The 18362-nt window shown below is 32.3% G+C and overlaps 2 protein-coding genes and 1 pseudogene across 5 annotated transcripts; 1 reads left to right on the top strand and 2 right to left on the bottom strand.

Annotated features, from left to right (window-relative positions):
• Window positions 1–357: 357 nt before the first annotated feature.
• LOC107479961 (LIM domain-containing protein WLIM2b-like) lies at window positions 358–5853 on the bottom strand. Of its 3 annotated transcripts, XM_052258087.1 has the most exons (9): window positions 5717–5853; window positions 5492–5602; window positions 5132–5201; window positions 4936–5046; window positions 2272–2435; window positions 2088–2190; window positions 1977–2002; window positions 899–991; window positions 358–805 (listed from the first exon to the last, which is right to left on the bottom strand). In XM_052258087.1, the coding sequence occupies exons 5-9, from the start codon at window positions 2404–2406 to the stop codon at window positions 497–499; spliced, it is 666 nt and encodes a 221-aa protein (XP_052114047.1). In that variant the 5' UTR covers window positions 2407–2435; window positions 4936–5046; window positions 5132–5201; window positions 5492–5602; window positions 5717–5853; the 3' UTR covers window positions 358–496. The 3 variants fall into 3 exon arrangements, with proteins under 3 accessions (XP_052114047.1, XP_052114048.1, XP_015955563.1); XM_052258088.1 differs by having other exon boundaries at window positions 2272–2429; window positions 5492–5720; XM_016100077.3 differs by having other exon boundaries at window positions 4936–5044; window positions 5492–5720.
• Window positions 5854–6723: 870 nt separating this feature from the next.
• Window positions 6724–8896, top strand: LOC107479968 (uncharacterized). Of its 2 annotated transcripts, none has more exons than XM_016100082.3 (2): window positions 6724–7081; window positions 7876–8896. In XM_016100082.3, exon 2 carries the CDS (start codon window positions 7886–7888, stop codon window positions 8855–8857), a length of 972 nt encoding a protein of 323 aa, XP_015955568.1. In that variant the 5' UTR covers window positions 6724–7081; window positions 7876–7885; the 3' UTR covers window positions 8858–8896. The 2 variants fall into 2 exon arrangements, with proteins under 2 accessions (XP_015955568.1, XP_052114046.1); XM_052258086.1 differs by lacking the exon at window positions 6724–7081 and adding an exon at window positions 7324–7431.
• Window positions 8897–9596: 700 nt separating this feature from the next.
• LOC107479960 (phytochrome E-like) overlaps window positions 9597–18362 on the bottom strand; it is a 25808-nt pseudogene continuing 17042 nt past the window's right edge.

Here is an 18362-nt window from a genome sequence, read left to right as displayed (position 1 = left end):
AATAAAATAATTTTAAATGATTATGTCTCTAATATTACTTTATTATTAATCTTATAGAATGATTTAGTTTGGTAATATAAATTTGGATAAAACAACCATCTCGTAGAAAGATCGAAAAACTAAAAAGTTATCTTAAGACATTATATATTTTATCGATTTATTTTATGCATGTTTAGAATTATCTTAAAATATTATATCTGTTATCTATCTAGCGAAACCGTTAGCATAATATTTTTGTTTTTAATTGTCTTATATTAATTTTTTAATAGTAATTAAATTCTAAGCTTATATATCTAGACAAAATAAATAGCATTTTCAAAATAATCCTTTGATAATTTCATTAATTTTGGGGTTTAAGGCGCCTGTGGTTAACACAAAACTGAATAATGAAATAAAAGAACAAAGAATTTAAGTAGAATCAAAATTAGAGAGGCATGAAGAAACATTAATGGCGGGCAATGAAGCGTGGTTGCATACAATGGATGCATTTATATGGTTACTGATCTTGCGGTGTGACGGGAGCATCCTCAGCTTCAGCTGCTGCCTCTGCCGATGTGGGTGCGGCGGCCGGGTCTGTGTCTTCCGTTGTGTCGGCTTTGTCGGCCTTGTCTTCTTCTTGCTGCTTCCTCAGGGAAGCTGTCTTGGAGAGATGGGTGTAGCTACCTTTCTCTTTGAAGAGCTGAGAGAAATGTGGCTTGCAATAAAGGAATCCATCCAATGCTGCATACGATGAAGGGTTCAGGGAACACCCTCCATGTGTGCACTTAAAGCATGATTTGTGGAAAAACTCCCCTTCCACAGTCAACTAATTAACAAATCATATATACATATTAATTACTAAGCTGTCAAATTCAATATCGATTATATGTTGATTTACTTGTGAATTAATTACACAAACCTTTTCCAATGGATAGACAGTTTTCTTACAAACTGAACATTTATCCTGAGTCCCAGAGAAGAAGGAGGCCAGTCTGCTTGGTTGTTTCTTGGGCTATATAAAACAATTGGAAACAAGGTAATTCTAAATATTTATATTTATTAAAAAATTGAGAAAATTTTAATTCTCTCCTAAGAGAGATGTTAAAATGATATTTTCTTTTCTTTTATTTGCAAAATATACACTTTTTTTTATTTTTTAATTTTTTTTAATTCATTTAAAATTTTTTTGTGTTAACTACTAATAATTGTATCTATTTTTAAAAAAAAAATAATTTTTTTTATAAAAATATTCTTTAGCACAAATTTTATTTTGGTAATAAAATTTTGTTTATCAAAATATCCTTTAACAAATTATCTTTTTATTGATTGAATTGTATTTTTATAAAAATATTTAAAAAAAATTAATGATTAAATTATTTTTTAAGATACTCTTCAATAAATTTTTAATTATTAAAAAACTTGTTTTATAAAAATGTGAAGGAATGAGATATTAATTTTTTAAATTTTGAATTTATCCATCTCAACTTATTTTTAAGTTTTGATAAAATTGTTGATAATTTTCAATAATTCTATGAAATAAATTAATTTAATAATTAATAAATTATTGAAAGGTATCTTAAAAAAATAATTTAATCAATAAAAAATTTTTAAAAAAATATTTTGGTAAAAATATAATTCAATCAATAAAAATAATTTATTAAAGAATATTTTGGTAAATAAAATTTAATCACAAAAAATAAAATTTTTATTAAAGAGTATTTTATAAAAAATAATTTATTTTTTATTTAAAGATGGGTAAAGTTAGTATTAGTTAACATAAAAAATTTAAAATAAATTAAAGAGAATTTTTTTTAAGTTATAAAAGAAGGGAGTGTATATTTTACAAATATAAGGAAAGACTTTATCATTTTAGCATTAATAAGAAGAAAAGAGTGAAATTTTCTTTATATTATATTTATATTAAAATCAGCTATCATAAATTTGTGTGATATTTAATTTATTTTTAATTTATATTTAGTAATTAGTAGTAAACGTACCACATCAGGCTGTTGTTGCTTTCCAGCTTTATATGAAAATGAAACACAAACTTTGGTTAGCATTATGTAAAATTGTGAAATCTCGTTGATTAGGACAGGGATCTATCTTACATGACAGCGATCTCCTCATCAAGGTAGCACCATTTTCCTTAAAAAGTTGCTCAAAGTGAGGCTTGCAATATAAAACTCCCTCAATCGATGAGTAGTTGCTTATCTACAATAATGACATATATATACATATAACATTTTCACGCATGGAAAATATATAATAAGGTGATGACGAGGGGACACGTACCGCGAGACGGCCATTGCAGTGGCTGCATCTGAAGCAGTTCTTGTGATAAATAGCGCCATCTGCAGATTGGGATTCAACGAAATGAACAACTTTGTCACAAGCCTTACATTTCTGTTGTGTCCCGCTGAATGCCATTTCTTTTTCTTTTATATATGGTGCTGGTGCTAGCCAAGAAATGGAAGAACAAATTAAATATAATTTGTAAGTGCTAGCTTGAGATGTTGCAAAGCTAGGAAGAATGCAAGTGGTGTTGTGATTTATTTATATCAAATTAATTAAAGCACTTAACGATCAGAAAAGATAGATGGATATTCTATTTCTTGAAAAGGATTGAATGGATGGAGATGGTGAATTCTGTTTTTAACATTTGGACAAGTAATATTGCAAATGTGCACACAGATATATCATTTGCCTAATATTATATAGCCTTCAATCTAAAACGGCATGAGAGGACGATAATCTTTGACCAAGTCTTATCCTACTTCTATTACACCTAATTAAATTTTGGTTTCAAAGAAATATCAATTCTTTTAGTTTTGGTCTTTTGTAAAAAAATAAAATTTGATTTAGTAAAATTTTATAAATCTCTATTTTAGTCTATTGTTAGTTTGTTGATTTTAATGTTAATTTTAGTCTCCTTTAAATATTTATATCACAGGTTAAATACTAACATACATAACAAAATACTATAAATAGATGTTTAATTTTTTATTTTGTAAATATTTTTATTTTTAACGATTTAAAAATACTTTTAAGTTTTAATCTCTTTAAAAATTGGATATATAAGTCCCTCATTCATATGGCATTTAGTGGATGTGTCTTCCCAAGACATAGATACGAAAGCACGCGTTTTTCGTTTGGTTAGTAAAACACAAAATTCTGATAGACACGGGAAGTCACAAAGGTACACAAAGACACAAAATTTATGTATAGCAGAGAGGGTGGAACACTAAACTTGAGACATAAACACACTATTTTTAACATTTAATTTTCATAATTACCCTTCAAATTCTTCTCCTTCCTCAGTATCCTTTCATCCATTTTCTCTTCCACTTCCAAAATATAAAGAGTTTAACCTCTTATCTTCTCTTCTTGTCACTCTAACCACAGTCGCATCTCCTCCCGTCGTACCACTAGTCTGCCTCCGTATCTCTTCCTCCTTTCCTTCCACCCAAATCGCTGCAGCCTCTCTTCCTCCTTTTCTTCCACCGCCTCTCCTCCCTTTCTTCCACCCAGACCACCGTTACCACCCTATCCCTTCCTCCTTTTTCTCCTCCCTCACTTCTTTTTGTCTTTTCACGATTGTCTCTTTGTTGCTGCCACATTCACTTTTTATAGTTGTTGTCTCTGCTTCACTTCTCGTTGATAACTGTTCTTTCGTCTTTCACCATCTTTTCAGATCCGTTATCCATTCTTCTGTGCACTGTGTTTCTAGATCTATTACCATGTTCCATATCTATTCTCCCTTTTGGCACTATTTTTTTGTATAATTTAATTTTTTATTTGTTTGAATTTTTGTTAAATTTTGTATTAATTTTGTTAGATTGAATTTTTTTTGTTGATATTTGTTGGATTAAATTTGCTATTTAGTTTTAGATTGTTATTGGTAGTTTTTTTTTTTGAGATGGTAGTTGATTGTTAATGGTAGTAGTTTGGTTGAGATAGTGGTTGTGTAGCCGTGATCTATGAAGCACGGATTCTCTCATGGTTCCGGCGTATCGGTGTCGGACACAAATCCGACGCCGACACACGGTGGATACTTCAAACGAGCGTATCAGCGGCGTGTCTTTTTGCGGTGCAAAATTTTGGTGGAGCGGTCACGAATCCGAACGAGTCCGACCCGATTCAGATGTTCATGAGACGGATTTTTTTGCTGGACTGTAAATTTTCAATTGATTTTGTGATTTTATGGCCCGATTAACTAATTTTTTCTTTCTAATTTTAAAATATTCTAAAATTAAAACAAATCAAAATTTAAATTTAAAAATAAAATAATTAATAAATCAAAATCTAAATCTATTTACCGTTTGTCTTTGGTAGCTTACTTACTCACTAGTTTAGCCGTTCTTGGTTCTCTGCGTTATATTAAAGAAGAAGAAGAAGAATAGAAGATACAGAGATTGAAGACAAACTGAAGAACTACATTGTGTGGTGCGTGGTGTTTGCAGATGATGGAAGCTGTGGTGTTTGCAGATGATGGTCTTGGAGGAGAAGAAATTGATACATTTTCTGTTAGCGAGATGACAAGAGTAGATTAAAATTTTTTATTTTTTTAATAATTGCATAATTTTAAGACTTTTTTATACAATTATATTTACTTTTATATTTACAATATGATATTTTATTAATTTAACATATTTAAATTTTAATTCACAACGTATCCTAAACGTGTCGTATCCAATTTTTTATAAAAAAAAACGTGTCGGTGTATCCGTGTCGTGTCGTGTCTGTATCGCGTGTCGTATCGGTGCTTTCTAGGCCGTGATACTGATATAAAGGGTAATATTGAAATTTAACAAGATTGTGCTTTGTGTCTTTTGATTTATATTTGTATACCAAACAAGTTTAAAAAATTTGTGTCTTGTTGTGTCTGTGTCTTCAATGTCTATATCTCTATGTCTATATATTAAAGAATACACAAAACAAACGGAGCCATGGATTTACCTGTTCTTGTCCCAATATCTGACGACTCTTTCTTGAACCTCTTCTAAAATTGGATTATGCTCACTCATAACAAGAACAACAGCTGTTATATCCTAGTTGCGTCCTTGATCTCTTGTGGCAAGAAATAATGCACAAGTTCCAATAAATCAGTTTCTTAAACTATACAAGTTAAACAAAAAGAATTTTAGTTTCTTACCTCCAGGTCCTAGGATGTCCAAAGATCGTATTAGATCATCCACTGTGCTATTTAAACACCACAGTCCAAACTGCAAAGATAAACGAGAGATTATGACTAGAGTACAAGAAGCGAGAAATACAAAAACTCGTTAAATTCTAATAACGTATGAGTCGTCCGCCTGCTTAGAATGGGAGGTTCATGGAGTCTAAATTTTGAGACCCTCTTCAGAACGCAAGTCTTATATGCATAGAAGTCCATGTCACTCGACTCGAGGTATTCAATGAAATGGATCCGAACCATCCCATACAATGTAATCGTTAGAAACATATTACTAAATAATACGGATTTAGGATGAGTAGGAAATTGGTACACACTTACAACTTCGAGTATTTGGTCTACTCTGGCCTTTCAATCACTGTGCACTTTAATGAATCCAGGTAAACCAATTTCTATTCTCACATGTCCATAATCAGCAAATACCAATGACGTCTAATGTGGAGGGGAACATAAATATTTATACATAAATAGAACCCGCAGTGAGTTAAATTTTTTTATCACAACACAACTGATGCCATAGAAAGCATAAGAGAGGATTATGCCCACCTTTGGCATGAACATAGCCTCAATCTAGTCTAGAGTTGACTTGTAGTAAAAAGTTGGGCTCAACGCAATTTGCTACACAGATGCAGGGTCAAAGAATTTAGATGGTACACTACTAAGCATTTTAACGAAGCAAACGAGAAATATAAGGTAATGTAAAGGAGCACATTAATAGAAATTAAATTTACAGGGTTTGTACCACATCATTGCTTATCAGATTATCAAACTATCTAACATAGATTTTGCGTATGCACGTATATCGTTTATGTAATGTTCATGTCTGCTATCATACATGTTATCAACAATAATTCACTCTTTATTGTACAATACTTTTCTTAATTCAATTCCGTAAAAATTCTCTACACGAGATTAGTATGAAGAGAGGTCTTCATCGGTCAAAATTAACATCCTTTATTCAGATAGTGCCACACTATAAGTGTCATGAGGAATAATTCACTTTCAATCTAGCGATGACTGTCTTAATTCAATTCAAAAGAGATCCTCATCAGGCATACAATAAGATGAAGAGAATATTTAATTAAAATGTGCTTAAACTTTTTGAATGCTTTCTTTTTGTATTTGGTTCCTTCTTTTCCTCTCAACACAAAATGTAATTTTACATCCTAAATTTATGTTTATGTGAAGCTATCACTTTTATTTTTTGTGTTCAGAAAATTAGTTGATTGAATTTATTTCATTCTTATTAACTCTAATCTTTATTTTCTTCTTTATAATATCTTTAGTACTCACATTTTTTGTGTATATAATTTATTTTTATAAATTTTTCTTTGTTTTTTTCTTATATGAATTGTTATCTTCTATTTTTTGTCGTCTTTATTTTTGTTGTGTACAAAATTTTTTTATTATTTGTTTAATTCCGTTAAAATTTGTAATTATAATTATTATATATTATATTTGTTATTGTAATTTTGTTACAACATAAATTATTAATTCAATTTAATTTGAAAAAAAAAATGTCCAAATGAGACCATAATGAAAGAGAAATTCCAAGGCTCAAAACAGTGAGCAAGAAAACGTAATATGTTGTAAGTGAGAAAGAAATCCCTAAATCAAGAATTGGGAACGTGGACCGCAAGAGTCTTGTCGCAGCTTCATCAACTTCACCTGAGGGGGCTGATTCTTTGTTCAAAAATGGTTTCATTACGGACTTCTCAGCCATACTTGCTTTGCATGAACACAAGAGATTCCGCGGCAGCGCTACACCTTGGCCAAGTCTCTGATTTTCCTGGCAGACGCCGGTGAAGAAGCTCCATCACCAGAAGGCGCTCATGCAAGGCTCGCCATAGGAAGATGCCAATTTTGGGGGGAGTTTCAATTTCCACAAGTTCGCCCAGCTATTTTTCCTCTGTTCGGAGCTTCAACTACATTTTATTCATTTTTATATCTTAATTTTAATTCAATAAGTAAATATTAATTTTTAAAATTTAAAATTATATAATTATTCTAATAATAATTAATAAATATTAAATAAAATAATTTTGGACAAGTGATTTTTATTATTTCTCAAATATTATTGTAAAACAGTATAACAAAAATAACCGTTAGATATTTATTACTTTAGAGATGTCCAAACTTATATATACATGGAACCATCACTCTTGTTTTAAGAATTTAGGGACACGCATTAAAGAAATTGAAGCACATTCATAGAGCTTAATTCTTTAAGATCCTTTGGTTCTTGACGTGATTAAGAAGTGGTGAAAACTCACTTGCATAAAACCCTTCAAATTCTTTTATTACTATGTTTATGTTTATGTTGTTGTTGTTAGAATATGTATCGGAAAAAATAGGATTCAAACAGTCTCCTCTACTTTGATATTGTTCCTTCTTCCTGAGTTTTTCTTTTGTTTTCTATTATTTCTTTTTTTTTGAGGATAAAATTTTGTAGATGCCATTTTTGACGGGTATATTAATGACAATGTTGTTTCTTATAAAGATTGCTTATTTTCACTCAATTTCTTAAGAATTCCTCGTTTTGATTTAACTAGACACAAGATTGGAATTGAACACTATACCACAATTTTGGGACACAAGATTTTGTTTTTATGTATTATTTGCTCTACAACAATTTCAATTTAGTTTCTTATTTTCCATCCAATTCTTAGTCTTCTTTTTTTTTGTGAAAAAAAATCATGATGCAGATTTAGTTACATGGGCCGTGCAAAAACAGAATTGAAGTGCCTCTCAACTGAGAAAAATCGAAAAGGCAGATTCAAGACAAGAATCAAGGGACTAGAGAGCAAAATGAAGAAATTTTCTGACAAATGCAAAGGATCCGAAGCATGTTTGATAGTTTATGAAGAAGGTAGCAACGCTGCACCAATGCTTTGGCCAAAAGATTCTAACAAAGTCAGGTCCTTAATTAAAAAGTATGAAGCTCAAAAGAATGCGAGGCCTCCTAAGATCTTTGATCTCCAAGATTTCTTTGAGCACAAGAAGACCTCGGTTGAAGCCGAAACTTGGAAAGTGCGAAAATGTATCTACAGCGTCAAGTATCCCACTTCTGACTTGAATATCCAGAGCTTAGATCTGGAACAACTGAGGATGTTCATTGGTATATTGGATAACAAGATTGGTGCGTGTGCTGAAAGGGTTAACATGCTTAAAAATAGTCAAAAAGTTGAAAGTAACTTCAATTTTGGACACAATGTTGATCGGTACAACTGTCAGATTCAATCTATGATGCCACTTAGTTATGATATGGGTTCTAGTTCCCAAATGGGTCTCCTTAGTCCAAATCCTATGGAATTGATGGGAAGTAATTATGGACTGGTGAATTGTGCTAATCAGTTTGAAGATTCTGTGTATAGTATTATACAAAACGGTGCTTTAGTAAACTCAACAAAAGTGAAGGAGCCAGAGCCTATGGTTCATTATGACACAAATGTGATGGAGGACACTACTACTATCAAGAAAGATGAAGAAGTCCGTTTGATTTTTACTGAGAAGACAATTGATAAAGTAAATTCCACAAATCAAGTTAGTGAGGCTTTGGATTGGGAAAGTCAATTTGCTGAGGCTGAGGCTGAGGCATGGGCTAGTGACTTTGGTGAGTTTGAGAATTGGATGAATCAACAAAGTGAGCATTCGGATTGGACAAACCTGACTGAATTTGTATGTTGACGTTGTCTATTTTGATGATGTTAATTTGGTTACTGGCTAGTATGGTAGAGTTTTTTTGGCTTTCTTACTTATTGAAAGTTAGGTCACTTTTGCGAATTTTACAATTAAAAAAAAGTGTCTTATTTTCTTTGTTATTAAATAAGAACAATTAGAATTCAATTGATCTAATTTAGAATTATTGTTACTGAGTCTTAGTAATTTAATGAATATAGAAAAATAAATATATTGGCACACATATCAATTTATTAGGGAAGCATTACAAATTTTTAAAGGCAGCTATAGAAAACAGTTATAATTTTTGTTAGCCAATAATTTTGCCAACATATATATATATACTCTAACTAAACAATTTCAATTATCCTCTAACTAAATTTCAATCAAGCATCAAATCTAATTTATGTAACTGTATTATTTTTTATTAGAATATAATTATGATCAATTAGGATCAATTAACATTATTTAGCATATCTGAATATTTATTATAGGATATTACGTTTTTATTATTATGATTCTCTTAACACCTATGAATACCCTTTTATATTGTATCATTAAAATAACTTGAATACACTCAATAATATACAAATTCTTTCTCCAATTTAGCCTTTGTTTCTAACATTTTTAAAGCCAGCCATAGAAAACAGGCATAATTTTTGTTGGCCAATAATTTTGCCATAAATATATATCCTCTAACTAAACAATTTCAATCAAGCATCAAATCTAGTTTATGAAAAAAGAAAAGTTAACTCAACATGCTTGTCTCAGCTTGCAAATTCCTTTGCCTTTCTTTTCTTGTTCTAAGTTCAAGATCAAAGAGGAAGTAGCACTTATTTTGTTCTCTCGCATAGTGAACATTACCATTCATCCTACTAAGCATTTTTCTTGACATATATAGCCCTAAACCTTCTTGTGTAGTCCATTGATTCCCTTCTTCAAACATATCCTGAAGTGTGTTAGAAGGAAGACCTTGACTGGAATGGCTCATTCTGTAAAAAAAGTGTGGTTAAATAACAGGCTAGTTTGCATAAGACTACTTTTTTTTTTAGATAATTGATTCATGTCTCGACATTTCATAAGAGTGGAGAATTGTTACACTGATTGGATTTAATACTTTCATAAATTAAAGACTCAAATACAAGGAAAATTATTTGCATATGACTCAAAAGCACACTTGGTTATGACTAGTAAAGAAAAATTGCTTTAATGAATTATGACCAGTTCTAAAGTGCAATGTCATTTAGAGGAACTTTTAAGGGCATGTGATATTTAGGAACGTCTTGTTTTTGGCATTAATTTACATATGGGGCTTTGCATTAGAAATGTTTTAGAACTGAGGCATTAACGTTAGTGAGTAACGTTATAATCCTATATCTGATTGGAAGAATGAAAATTTCACATGGTTCTACTTCTGGATGATTTGATTACTAGAAAACGTGTAACACATGGTATATCCAAGTCAAAGAAAGTTGGACTTCCCTAGTCAAAGAGGTCCAATTTTCAAAATAACTTATTCACACATGGATCAGACATATTACATTAACATTTGCAGAAGTTTCACTTCCCCAAAAAAGAGAATGATCAACTAATATTAACTTTCATAACTTAAGAAAATCAAATGCTAGATGTTTAAGACACTGATCCATTGTGGGAAAGATATGTTAGCAATCAGATTACTCCCTTCACTTCCAAATAACTAACTCCAGTTTTAATTTAGCCGGAAACATCTTGATTTTAGATAAAAGAGCCATGATAAAGAGATAAAATAAGTTCTGAACTTGAAATGGATAAACTCATGGCCGTCCTGAATTATCTTCAAACCAGGTGAAATCTTTGGAAATGGTGTATGGTTGACTACATTAAACAGAATGTCAGATAAGACCACTTGAAGCTTTATTTGGTCACCATACAGAGCAAGTGTTTTCATTTCATCAGGAATTTCATGAAACAGCTGCAAGCTTTTTCCTCTCACCAACAGCATCACTTGACTCACAATGGCATCTAGAATACTCCCAAGAAGAAATTCCTCCATGTTTAGCTGCACACTGCTGCTATTAATATTATTAGCGTTAAATTTAAGAAAAGTCTGTCTTTTTTGTTTAGCTGGGGAAATTAGTTATGCATAAAATCATTATATTGTTTCATATATTTCTGAATAACTGTAAAATAACAAATAACACATACATGAAATGTTAAGATAGGTGATAAATTTAGTCTGTAACTAATAAATTTCTATAACAAATAGTTATTTAATCATCACAATTAAATTAAGGGTGTCTGACAGATACTTTGAAACGTAAATCTTTTAAAATTTGAGATATAACATATAAGTCAAGAAAGGAAATTAAGGATCGGAATTCAACGTGCCTATGAAAATGGATCACGATCACTTACCCTTCATTGATACTTCCTATATCTGGCTTTCTGAGACAGCTGTTTTCTCCAGAAGCTTATGCGTTTAAAGGATTCATCATCTCTTGTAATATATAAGCATACTCCTTAGACTCAGATATTCTCTTCCTCCTCTCAGGAAGATTTTGTCCATTCGGATCGCGAGATACAATCTGCAAGAAGCAGAAACAGCCAATCATGTTCCCACTCGTATCGATCCTCTTGTTAGCGGTGATGTAAGCCTCTATCAAAAAATCCCAAGGGAAACTTCTCGAATTCATGTCCGCTAATTCCCCGGTAAAGCAAGATCATGAAGTTAGTCAGTGTATCAACCTTTCAGTCTAACAAAGCTTCCAAAGATTTCCCCGGGAAGAAGTTTTCCTATGACTTCATCTCTCTTCCAGCCACTTAGTTATCCTTTCCATGCCTGCATTCCATTCGGATTGAGACTCTGTATGATAGCTTTGTAATCACCTTCCAACTTGACAAATTTGTTGTTGAGTTAAATGTATAACTAATTTTAAATTGATGATGACAAACATTATTTTATTGGGTTAAACAGCCAATTAGTTTTGATTGTGTTTGATTAGTATTTCAGGTTAAAGAAATAAAATAGTAGCAGCCCAAACAAATGGAACAAAGAAACAGAAGCTATCAGTGTGTAGAAGTTATAAGCGAAGCCCAAAAATAAATTGTGACAAGGAAATCATTTGGGCTGAATAGAAAGAAATCAATCCAAGCCCATGTTCCTCATTCAAGTTGAAGCAATCGTTCACCTTACTTGCTTCGGTCAGACTAAGAGAAAAAGGGAGAGAGAGAGCTTCATTCTTCTTGTTCATTTCACCAAAGAAGAAAGAAAGAGAAAGGTAAAACTCAAAAGGTAGTGTCTAATAACCTAAATCAAAGCAAGCTAACCTAAGTCAGAGGATAAAGCTAATTTATTTCTATTTGCATGCAATTTACTTTCTTTACTCCTTCTTTAAATTTCTGTAACTCCAATTTGGGATAAATGGAGAAAGTGTTCTCTGATAATCACTGCTATGAATCAAAGACAAAAATTGTTTCTTAGGGACAAAGCACTTGCTCAAGGGTTCAGATTTGGGTTTACCATTGAAACATTTCTCTTTGCTGATCTGAGGTCTTCGTTCAAGTAAAAAGACCAACTTTAAAATCCCTAATTTGGGAATTAATTGAAGAAAGTGAAATGACAAGCTTGGAAAACACACAGCTCGAAGAGTTGACTCAGAAGAGATCAAAATAGCAACTTGCAAAGAGGTACAAAAAAATCTTCATCTTTCTGAAGAAAAGGAGAGAGAATCAGATATTGAGTTTGCCTTAAAGAGCTTATCTGTTAAGAGTTCATCAATTTTGGACAGTGTTTTCTAAGTTAAAGAAGCATTCCGCTAAAATGAAGAACTTAATCAGAGTCAGCTGAATCCGGTTCAACTTATAGCAACAGAGACTGTTGATGCATTAATCTCCTTCATGTTTTACATTTTGTATTTCATTTTCAATGTATATCTTTCTGTAATTTTTTGAGAGGCAAAAGGCTGAAAGAGAGAATTCAAGAAAAAGCCATTGAGTGACAAAAGGCTGAGTGAAACACTTGAGAGAAAAGCCTAGAGTTATTTCATATTTCTTTAGGTTGTTTCATATGTCTTGTATCTTGTACCTGTGAAGTGCCCCTTTCTAAGTTGGGTTAGCACTTAGAGTGAAGAATTAGGTATTAGTATAACCAAGTCAAGTTAGGTAAGAACTTGAGAGAGAAAGGATTGAGTAAATTCTAAGAAATTGGTGTATGTAATACTTTAACTATAGTGGAAATTCCACCACTGTTGTGGAAGAGACTGGATGTAGGTTGCATTGTACAAGGCAACTGAACCAGGATACATGTATGTATCATCTTTTTTCTATTTCTCTAAGTTCTATTTTCTGATATTTATGAGATAAAATGAAATTGTCTCATAAAATTTTTGCTGCACATTTCAAACAGTTTTTAACTGTAACTTAGATATTAAAGGCTTGATTCATTAAAGAAAAAGAAGGCCATAGATTCAACCCCGCTTCTCTAATCCTTCCACAACCTTCAATTGGTATCAAGAGTCAAGGTCTCAAGAATCAAGCTTCACCGTTTGGAGCAAAGGTTTAATGGCGAACAACTTAGGCACAACCACAGTTGCCTACACTCTAATAGAAGGTTGGTCAAACAATAGGCCTCTCTTCTTCAACGGGAAGAACTATGCTTACTGGAAAGAAAGGATGCAAATCTTCATCCAATCTATCGACTACAACATATGGAAGATTATTGTGAGCGGCCCCAAGATTTCAACAAAGACAAGTGCTGATGGAATAGTGACTCCAAAAGAAGAAACTGAATGGAACGATGATGAAAAAAAAGTGGAGCTGAATGCTAAAGTCATCAATCTTCTACACTGTGCTATCAGCTTTGAGGAGTATCGAAAGGTGTCAAGATGCAAGACGGCCAAAGAAATCTGGGAGAAACTCCAGGTTACACATGAAGGCACCAAACAAGTTAAAGAAACAAGGATTGATATGTTGCGAAAGGAGTATGAGATGTTCAACATGAAGGATGGAAAAAGTATTGATGAAATATTTGAGAGATTCTTAATCATAATAAACAGCCTTGATGCTATGGGTTTAACACACACAGATCAAACATTAATGAGAAAAGTCCTTAGAAGCCTCACAAAAGAATGAGAAACAAAAACTAATGTCCTAGCCGAGAGTAATAACCTAAATCCCATAACCTATGATAAGCTGAGAGGGAAACTTCTTGCTTATAAAACCACACACACAAGCTAAGACTCAAAAGAAAAGGGAATATCCCTTAAGTCAAAAATTGAACCAAAAGGGAGTGAATCTAGTGATAGCTTTTTAGATGATGAACTTGTATTTTTTGCTAGGAGACTTAGAAGGCTAATGAGGAACAAAGGAAAATACAAAGGCTCGAGTTCAAAGGAGTACAAAAAGGACATGAGCAAAGTGATTTTTCACAATTGCAAGGAGGATGGACATCTCAAGTACAGCTGTCCGAAACTCAAGAAGGAGGACAAAGGAAAGAAAGAAAAGAAGAGAGTACTCATGGCATCTTTGGAAGATCTTGAGAACGATTCAGATGAGGAAGAAGACTTCGAATGCGAAGCTCAAATCTGCTTTATGACTGGTGAGGATCAACTTGATGAGGTAAATTACTATGACCTATCCATAGATGATTTACATGTTATCATAAATGATCTCACCCTCAATTCTGAAAAAAAATGCTGAAAAAATACAATAAATGCAAATCTGAAAAAGAAATGTTGAAAGATGAAAATAATTTTTTGAAAGAAAAGGTGAAGGAAACCGAATGTGCTTTAGATATTATTGAAGAAAATAGATTTCTGAAATCTGAACTTGAGAAACTAAAAGGAAAGCACATTGTGGATCCTTCTCCAGAGCTTATTCCTGAAAATGAAAGACCAAATGAAATGATTAAAAGATTGAATAGCAATCTAGCAAATTTTGCTCAAAGTTCTAGCAACTTGGAATAATTACTCGTAAATCAAAGACCATTGTTTGAAAAATCTGGTTTAGGATATGTGACAAAAGATAATGCAGTTTTTTATAGTTCTTCTACAAAATTTACTGCTTCTTCTTCAAAAACAAAACCTATCATCAATAAATATGGTTTCAGACATGTTTCCACCTATGAAGAGGAATTTAAAAAACCCTATCCTGATGAAATTGCATCATCTTCAAGAACTAAACCTATATCAAACAAGTCGAGTCTGGGCTATGTCTCAAATAATGAGATTGCTTTCAAAATTCCACAATTTTGCAAAAGAACCTCTTATTCAAGAAGCCTATATGCTTTCAAAAATTCTGATTTGAATGGTCTTGAAAAAAGAAACAAAAATAAATTTGTTAAGAGAAATGATCATTCTTCAAAAATTAGAAAACCTCAACCTTTTAATCATTTCCAACATCAAAATTTAAATCAACTTCAGCAACATGCATAAAAAAATCATTACCTTAATTGTAAGAAAACTGGTCACTCTTACTTGCAATGCTTCATTAAAAAAAGATAAGTAAGAAACCAAACTTACAATGTTGTTTGTGACTTTAATGCACTTGGACAACCAAGGTGGATTAATTTCAAAGGATCCAAATTAATTTGGATACCTAAGGTTACTTAAAATTTTATGCAGATTTGGCTAGCATCCAAGAAGAAGAGAGATATGTGGTACTTAGATAGTGGGTGCTCTAGGCACATGATTAGAAGGTCAACTTTCTTCATCAAACTCAACAAGTATGATGGAGGTTTTGTGACCTTTGGAGATAATGGAAAAGGTAAAATATTTGCTATTGAAAAAGTAGGTAACAATCATTCTACTTTCATTGATGATGCCTTTTTAGTAAATGGCTTGAGGCATAATCTTTTGAGCATAAGTCAATTGTGTGATTTCGGTTATTTGGTGATATTCAAAAGATTGAAATGCTGTGTTGTGAGTGAAAAGACTAATGATGTATTGTTTATTGCTAAGCGTTATGATAATGTGTATTGACTTACACTTGATGAACTAAAGGATCAAAATGTAGCTTGTTTTCATTCCAAAGAATCTGAAAAGTGGCTATAACACAAAAGATTAGGCCACGCTAGCATATTTTAAATTAACAAGTTTGTCAAGAAAGTATTAGTAAGAGGTCTTCTTTTGATAAAATTTGACAAAGACATCACTTGTGATGCTTGTCAAATCGAAAAACAAAGAGTTCATTTAAATAAAAGGAAGACATCTCTACTAAAAAATTACTTAAATTGCTACATATTGATTTATTTGGTCTAACAAGAACTAAAAGCTTAGGTGGTAAATATTATAGTTTGGTAATTGTGGATCACACTAGGTTTGGTTGGGTTTTATTTCTTGCACACAAAAATGAAGCCTTTTCGGCTTTTGAGATTTTTAGCAAGGAAATTCAAAATGAAAAGGATTTAAAGATTGCCTCAATAAAAAATGATAATGGAACTGAATTTGAAAATAATTTATTTGAATCCTTTTATGAGAAATTTGGAATATCACACAATTTTTCTTGTCCAAGAACACCGCAACAAAACGGTGTTGTTGAAAGAAGAAAAAGAAGCATTCAAGAAATGACAAAAGCTATATTTTGTGAAATCAATATTCCAAAATTTCTTTGGGCTGAAGCTGTTAACACGGCATGCCACATTTTGAATAGAATAATCATAAGAAAATTCTTGAAGAAAACTCCTTATGAACTTTGGAAAGGTCACTCACCAAACTTGAATTACTTACATATCTTTAGATGCAAAAGTTTTGTCTTAAATAACAAAGAAAATCTAGGAAAATTTGATCCAAAAGCATATAAATGTTTATTTGTAAGATATTCCACAACTAGCAAAGCCTATAGAGTTTATCATCAAGATGCAAGAATTATAGAGGAGTCCATACATGTTACCTTATGTGACACTAACTTGGTTCAAAGTATCTTGGAAGATTGTGATGTAGGAAATCAAGTTCAGGGCAAAGAAGGAGAATCCAAAAATCAAGAGAAATAAATTTCTGGGCCATCTGAATCTGATAAAGCTGCTGTAGGAGATTTTACAGGAGACAATTCTGTTTTGTCTCATGAATCTGGCGAAATTTCTGACAATACAATTTCTTTGGATCCTACAGTGACCGAAACTGCTCCTAAGTCTACAAGACCCCATGAGTGGAGATTCTTAAAGAATTATCTACAGGAATTTGTCATTCGAGATATTTCTCAAGGTGTCAAGACACGTTCCTCCATAAGAAAAGCAAATGAAGAAACAAATTTGGCTTTTCTCTCTCAAATTGAGCCTCAAAACATACATGAAGCTCTCAATGACTCTTCATGGGTAAAGGCTATGGAAGAAGAGCTTGGTGAATTTGAAAAGAACCAAGTTTGGACACTTATTCCAAAGCCAATGGAAATAAGGTGATCGGCACTAAGTGGATATTTAAGAACAAATTAGGAAAAGATGGTAGCATTGCTAGAAACAAAGCAAGACTAATGGCACAAGGATATGATCAAGAGGAAGTGATAGACTTTGATGAATCCTTTGCACCTGTTGCCCGAATGGAAGTCATAAGACTTCTTCTCGCCTATGCTGCTCATTGTGGTTTCAAATTGTATCAAATGGATGTGAAATGTGCATTTCTAAACGGTGTAACAGATAGAAAAGTGTATGTGGCACAACCACCTGATTTTGAAAATAAGAAATTTTTTAATTATATTTTCAAACTCTCAAAAGCCCTTTATGGGTTAAGACAAGCTCCTAGGGCTTGGTATGAAAGACTTAGCTCTTTTTTTTTTTGAAAAATGGATTTCAAAGAGGCACCACTGACACTACTCTATTTATTAAAAATTCTAATGATTCTTTCATTTTAGTCCAAATTTATATTGGTGATATTATTTTTGAATCAGCAAATGAGATCTTTTGTACTGAATTTGAAAAACTTATGACAGGTGAATTTGACATGAGTATGATGCGTGAACCAAATTTTTTTCTTGGGCTTCAAATTAAGCAAACTGAAAATGGCATTTTTATTCATCAAGAGAAGTATGCGAAGAAACTAGTTAAGAAATTTGGTATGAAAAATGCCAAACCCATGGGAACTCCCACGCACCCTAACTCAAAGTTAGAAAAGGGTGAAACTGAGAAAGTTGTTGATGAGACTAGGTATATGGTGCACGAAATTGTGATCATCAATGGCGCCATCAACATGGTACGCACAATTGTAATCTCAACTCTTTATCACAACTTCGCACAACTAACCAGCAAGTGTACTGGGTCGTCCAAGTAATAAACCTTACGCGAGTAAGGGTCGATCCCACAGAGATTGTTAGTATGAAGCAAGCTATGGTCACCTTGTAAATCTTAGTCAAGCAAACTCAAATGGTTATGAATGATGAATAAAACATAAAGATAAAGATAGAGATACTTATGCAATTCATTAGTGGAAATTTCAGATAAGCGTATGGAGATGCTGTGTTCCTTCCGTCTCTCTGCTTTCCTACCGTCTTCATCCAATCCTTCTTACTCCTTTCCATGGCAAGCTTATGCAAGGGTTTCACCGTT

The sequence above is a fragment of the Arachis duranensis genome, chromosome 3, assembly GCF_000817695.3.
Source record: "Arachis duranensis cultivar V14167 chromosome 3, aradu.V14167.gnm2.J7QH, whole genome shotgun sequence".
NCBI lineage: Eukaryota > Viridiplantae > Streptophyta > Magnoliopsida > Fabales > Fabaceae > Arachis > Arachis duranensis.
The sequence above is the reverse complement of the archived record's forward strand: the minus strand, read 5'-3'. Positions and strand labels throughout refer to the sequence as shown.